At 41.0% G+C, this 6,246-nt stretch overlaps 1 protein-coding gene and 1 non-coding gene across 5 annotated transcripts in view; one reads left to right on the top strand and one right to left on the bottom strand.

Annotated features, from left to right (window-relative positions):
* LOC119797282 (nucleosome-remodeling factor subunit BPTF-like) overlaps nucleotides 1-1,364 on the bottom strand; it is a 38,839-nt gene extending 37,475 nt beyond the window's left edge. For 2 of the 4 annotated variants that reach the window (XM_038306299.1, XM_038306298.1), the window contains exon 1: nucleotides 614-1,364. In XM_038306299.1, coding sequence (XP_038162227.1) covers nucleotides 614-1,106 — 493 coding nt within the window. In that variant the 5' untranslated portion in view covers nucleotides 1,107-1,364. The remainder of the gene's footprint in view (nucleotides 1-613) is intronic. The other 2 variants (XM_038306301.1, XM_038306300.1) reach the window with 1 other exon arrangement.
* Nucleotides 1,365-6,164: 4,800 nt separating this feature from the next.
* trnas-aga lies at nucleotides 6,165-6,246 on the top strand. The gene has a single exon. It is a non-coding gene; the product is annotated as a tRNA-Ser (tRNA).

Consider the following 6,246-nt stretch of genomic DNA (forward strand, 5'->3'; position numbering starts at 1 on the left):
TTAATGATGATTAAATCTTCACACTTTCACTTTAAATACTTTAAATGTAACTACTTTACAAAGTGAAGCTAATAAATAAACTTTCTATGGCAAACCAAAGCTGTTAAATTATTAAGAAATTGACAGACAAGCTAGCTAAGCTAACGCTGTTAGCCGTGTCTGTTTGTCTTTTTTATAGTTAAGTTAAACATAAAACATTTTAAGTTCTTGTTTCAAATTGCGGTTTTGTAAAGTATAAACTGGGCTCCGTTTGTTTTTAAACCAGTTGTTACACAGCAGGTTATGGAGCTACTTCCAATGCTAACATTAGCTTGTTTTAAGCTAAGTAGTTAGCTCCTGCTTGACAGCTAAAGCTACAGACCCCTTCAGGCTCTTTTGGAAATTAGTGTGTGAACTTAATGATCACACAAGGTGATGGAAACTAGTTGGACTGTTCTGGGCAGGTGATGTTTGGATCCACCTGCAGGGGCTTCAATGCGGCCTGTTTTCATAAAGTCTGCATTCTCCATTTTGAACAATAACCCCACAGCTTCCTGCACTGAACCCAAGCTTTAATTGCTGCACGCTCAATTTGCAGCACCCAGGGGTGAAGGTTTGGTCAGGGATGATTTACCTGGAGTGCTGGCATGAGTGCTGTGACTCCGAAAGCTACTCTCGGTGCAGAAACTGGCATCATCCTCTTCCTCGTCCAGTACATCTTCTTCCAGGCAATCGGAATCCTCTTTAAGGGCCTCATCCTCCTCGGACTGAGGTTCCTCCTCGACAAACTCGTCCTCCTCCGATCGTAAACTCACAGCATCGTCCTCTTCGTCGCTCTCGTGGTCATCGTACACCACTGTTTTGGGGCCAGCCGTCCGCCTTCCACCCCGACCACCTCTGCCTCCTCTCCCACCGCCGCCTCTGCCTCGTCCCCTGCCCCGTGTTGACGTTGCTTTCCTCTTTCTGCTCGGTTTAGGGGGCTCTCTGGTCGGGCTATCGGCGTCCTCATCCCCGCTGTCTCTAAACTTCGGCTTCAGGTTCCTCCTGGGTCGCAAACCCCTGGTTGTAGCTGGGGATGCTTCGTCGGTTTGTAGCGGTTTGGGCGGCCTGCCCCTTTTCCCTCTCATGATAGGCGATATCTATTATTTTACAATCCAGAGGTTTGCGTGCAAACGGCATAAACGCAAATGCGAGCGAAAAAGGTGGCCCTAGAGAGCTGAACAGAGCTGGTCCCCCCAAAAAATAACGCAGCACCTTGAAGCCCCCAGCGTCCCTTCGAATCTGAAAGCTCAAAACGTTAGCCCGGCGTCCCGTTCAGGCTCGCCCAGGGCCGCCATTTTTCTTCTCTGCCTCTCTCTGGCTGAACAAACAGCAGGGCCTCACTACACGGGTCACGTGGGAATGCTGCTTCTTCCTCAGTGGCAAAAATGTCACAGCGACTAAAATATTCTCACGTTTTCTTCTGTATTTACATCATCGGTGGTGTTTAAGCGTTTAGTTTATGGGTTTTAATTACGGAAGAGGATTAGGGGCTTTTATTTCAGTTTAATATAGTAAAAAGTCAGAATTCTTCTGAGATTAAAGTCCGAATTCTGATTTTAATCTCAGATTTCTGACTTTTTTCTCAGATTTCTGACTTTTTTCTCAGAATTCAGACTTTAATCTCAGAATTCAGACTTTTTTCTCTCAGTATTCAGAATTTAATCTCAGAATTCAGACTTTTTTTCTCAGTATTCAGACTTTAATCTCAGATTTTTGAGAATAAAGTCCACAGTGGGTAGCACTGCTGCCTTGCAGCAAGAAGGTTCAGGGTTCGATTCCTGGCCCGGGGTCTTTCTGCATGGAGTTTGCATGTTCTCCCTGAGCATGCGTGGGTTCTCTCCGGGTACTCCGGCTTCCTCCCACAGTCCAAAAACATGAATTGGCTTCTCTAGATTCTTCTTAAGTGTGAGTGTGTCAGTGAATGGTTGTTTGTCCTGTTTGTCTCTGTGTTGCCCTGAGATGGACTGGCAACCTGTCTAGGGTGTACCCCGCCTCTCACCCATTGACTGCTGGAGATAGGCACCAGCACCCCTTGCGACCCCAATTGGGACAAGCGTGTCAGATAATGGATGGATCTCAGATTTCTGACTTTAATCTCAGAATTCAGACTTTAATCTCAGAATTTAGACTTTTTTCCTCAGTATTCGGACTTCTTTCTTAGTATTCAGACTTTAATCTCACAATTCTGATTTTAATCTCAGATTTCAGAGATTAAAGTCCGCACTGGGTAGCACTGCTGCCTTGCAGCAAGAAGGTTCTGGGTTCGATTCCCGGCCCGGGGTCTTTCTGCATGTAGTTTGCTTGTTCTCCCTGAGCATGCGTGGGTTCTCTCCGGGTACTCTGGCTTCCTCCCACAGTCCAACAACATGACTGTTAGGTTAATTGGCTTCTCTAGATTCTCCTTATGTGTGAGTGTGTGTGTGAATGGTTGTTTATCCTGGTTGTCCTGCGATGGATTGGGGACCTGTCCAGGATGTACCCCACCTCTCGACCATTTACAGCTGGAGATAGGCACCAGCACCCCTCGTGACCCCAATTGGGACAAGATGGATGGATCTCAGATTTCTGCCTTTTTCTCAGAATTCTGACTTTAATCTCAGTATTCTGACCTCTTTCTCAGTATTCGGACTTTAATCTCAAAATTCGAACTTTAATCTCAGAATTCGGACTTTAATCTCAGAATTCAGACTTTTTTTCTCAGAATTCAGATTTTAATCTCAGAATTCTGACTTTAATCTCAGAATTCAGACTTTTTTTCTCAGAATTCAGATTTTAATATCAGAATTCTGACTTTTTTCTCATCATTCAGACTTCTTTCTCAGTATTCGGACTTTAATCCCAGAATTCTGACTTTCATCTCAGAATTCTGACTTTCATCTCTGAATTCTGACTTTCAACTCTGAATTCTGACTTTCATCTCAGTATACAGACTTTTTTCTCAGTATTCGGACATTAATCTCAGAATTTAGACTTTAATCTCAGAATTCAGATGGCTAATGCCACAACAGTCCTAGAAGTTACTGGTAACCATTATTGTTTTTTATATCAGTGTTAGTATTGAGGTCTGTTTCTTATTTACTTTCTTTCATTGTCCAATAAAATGGACTGCTTAACAACATAGTATAAGGAAAGTCGACCATCCATCCATCCATCCATCCATCCATCCATCCATCCATCCATCCATCCATCCATCCATCCATCCATCCATTATCTTGTGCTTGCATTTCCTGCATTGGATCCAGATCTAAAACTGACTCCCAGATTACCTGGTGAAATAAGAGCATCTATCATATTTTTTGTGCTTCCAGTGCTCCCTTCCAAAGATAGGCACCCAAGAGGCAGTCTGATCATTCTAACAACTTGTGTCACGATATTTTGATTATGATCCTTCTTACCATCATAGACAAACATGTTGATTTGTTTTGCTTTTCAGAAGCAACATCTGTATTAAAGTAGTTAAGATTCAGATCTTTCTATGCAGCCTTTTCCCAATCTCTTGTGTCCAAGACACCAAACAGCAGCCAGAGAAGAGCTGACTCTCTTCCCCCTGGTTCACACTAAGCTGGGAACTGATCCAGTACATGACAAGTTCATTGGTTGAAGTTGAATACTCAGATTGTTTTCAATCTGGCCAAAATCGTTTTCACAAGCAAGCAATTTGACTTCTCACATCATACAGTCATGAAGTATACTGTAGATTTAATTTGTCAACAAACCTTGCTAGTTCCAGGTTGCTATGCTACAGCCCATAAACATTAAAGTTTCACATATTAGAATGGAATTTTTTGCATCACCTCTGTGCAAAATCAGCTTTGTATTCTCAAATCAATAAGTCATTTTTGTTCCTAAAATGCCAATACTTGCACTTTTTCCAAACAATTTTCTTTGGAATGCATCTTTGTCCACAAAATACCAAAAGATCAACTGCTTCTCAAATGACTTGACGTCTTGGTCGATGATGACCAGCAATCTGGCACCACAAAATGCCGCCATCAAATTCATTTAAATGTGACCTTCTCCCATTTTTGGATATAATTTGCCATTTATAGCATTTGAATAAATGCTTATGTGAGTTCATATTTTTTTAATGAAAGTAGTGAGGCTCTGGAAGTAAATATTTAGGGTAATTGAAACCATAGTTGTAGTTTAAGTAATTTCACATGAACGCAAATCTTCATCACTGATATTTGATCAAAAAATTAAAAAGCTTTGAAAAGACAAATTTGTTATTTATAATTAGCATAATTGAGATAATGACAGGAACTATTTAATCACAGATTTTACATAGTCAACGCAACCATAGACATACATGTAAGAGTAGACCCCACATTGACTGTTGCGGCACAGAATTTACGGGCGCCTTATTGGGGGGATCAAATGCGACCCTAACCAGCTTTTTAGAGAAGAAGGATACCTCAGCACTATGCGACTTATTGTTGTATGAATCAATGGAGTGTTGACATCAGGGCTTAAGGGATAATTTTGTGAAGGCATCAGAGCTTTGAAAGACATTACTGTTTAAGCAGCATATACAGTACACATACACACACACATATGTATATATATAAACATATATATATATATATGTGGAGAGAGAGTATATGTATATATATATATATATATATATATACACACATATGTGTGTGTATGCATATATATAGAATGTACTGTATATATGTGTATAGTAATAAAAACATTTCTAAAAATGGATAAGTGGCTGAGCAACATATAAACATCCTAACAGAATATTCTATTCTCTTAACTTTGTTTTCAGCAAAAAAAAAACCCAAAAAACTTTACTTTAAAATGTACTCTAAATTTTAAAGTAAATAAAAAAAGTAAAGTAAAACTTGAAAATTACAGCGAGTTTAAGTTGATTAAAATTGATTCTGTGCCTCCTTAACACATCACACTGACCGCCCCAAGATGGCGCCATATAATCAAGTCAGCGCCCATAGGCGTGAGCCTACGACTACGACGGAGTATTAGGGCCACACATGAAGAGAAAAAATATTTTTGCCATGACGAGATTAAACTCGACATGTCGACTTTAAACTCGCCCTGTCGACTTTAAACTCGCCATTTCGAGAATAAAGTTGAAATGACTGACATGTTCTCAAATTCAGAACTGCGAGCCTGGGTAAGCATAGGGAAAGACGTTACGTTATTATTGGTAGGCCACCGCTTCCTGTGATGATTATACAGTTGCAGCACGTCAAAGACTACCTTCACTCATAAAAAGCAGACTGCAGATGTGGAGCGCGGTTGCTCTTTTCTCCAAACTTTGGAATGTCGAGATTGAAGTCGCCACGATATATCAACTTTATTCTCGAAATGGCGAGTTTAAAGTCGACAGGGCGAGTTTAAAGTCGACACGTAGAGATTAAACTCAACATGACATTTCAACTTTATTCTCGAAATGTTGAGTTTAATGTCGACATGTCGACTTTAAAGTTGACATGTCGAGTTTAATCTCGTCATGGCAAAAATATTTTTTCTCTTCATGTGTGGCCCTAATACTCCGTCGTATACGACGGCCACACATGAAGAGAAAAAATATTTTTGCCATGACAAGATTAAACTCGACGTGTCGACTTTAAACTCGCCATTTCGAGAATAAAGTTGATATATCGTGGCGACTTTAATCTCGACATTCCAAAGTTTGGAGAAAAGAGCAACCGCGCTCCACAGCTGCAGTCTGCGTTTTAAGAGTGAAGGTAGTCTTTGACGTGCTGCAACTGTATAGGATTCTGTGCATGTATCCTGTGCAGCGGTTGGCTCTCTTGAACTAATTTAAACTTTATTGTCGACACGTCGAGATTAAACTCAACATGACATTTCAACTTTATTCTCGAAATGGCGAGTTTAAAGTCGACAGGGCGAGATTAAACTCAACATGACATTTTAACTTTATTCTCGAAATGTTGAGTTTAATCTCGTCATGGCAAAAATATTTTTTCTCTTCATGTATGGCCCTAATACTCCGTCGTACGTGAGCCATCGATGCGTGGTATAATTTTCGCAACCGCTCTGTTGGACCTTAATAAATGTCGCGAAGCAAAAGGGGTGGTAGCCAAATTATCACGTGACGGCACATCCTGACCACGTGTTCCAAAACGGTCACGTCTTACAGTGATGCATGTGTTGTCGTGGCCGAGTGGTTAAGGCGATGGACTAGAAATCCATTGGGGTCTCCCCGCGCAGGTTCGAATCCTGCCGACAACG

The sequence above is a fragment of the Cyprinodon tularosa genome, unplaced genomic scaffold, assembly GCF_016077235.1.
Source record: "Cyprinodon tularosa strain WSP-4 unplaced genomic scaffold, ASM1607723v1 ctg579, whole genome shotgun sequence".
Lineage (NCBI taxonomy): Eukaryota > Metazoa > Chordata > Actinopteri > Cyprinodontiformes > Cyprinodontidae > Cyprinodon > Cyprinodon tularosa.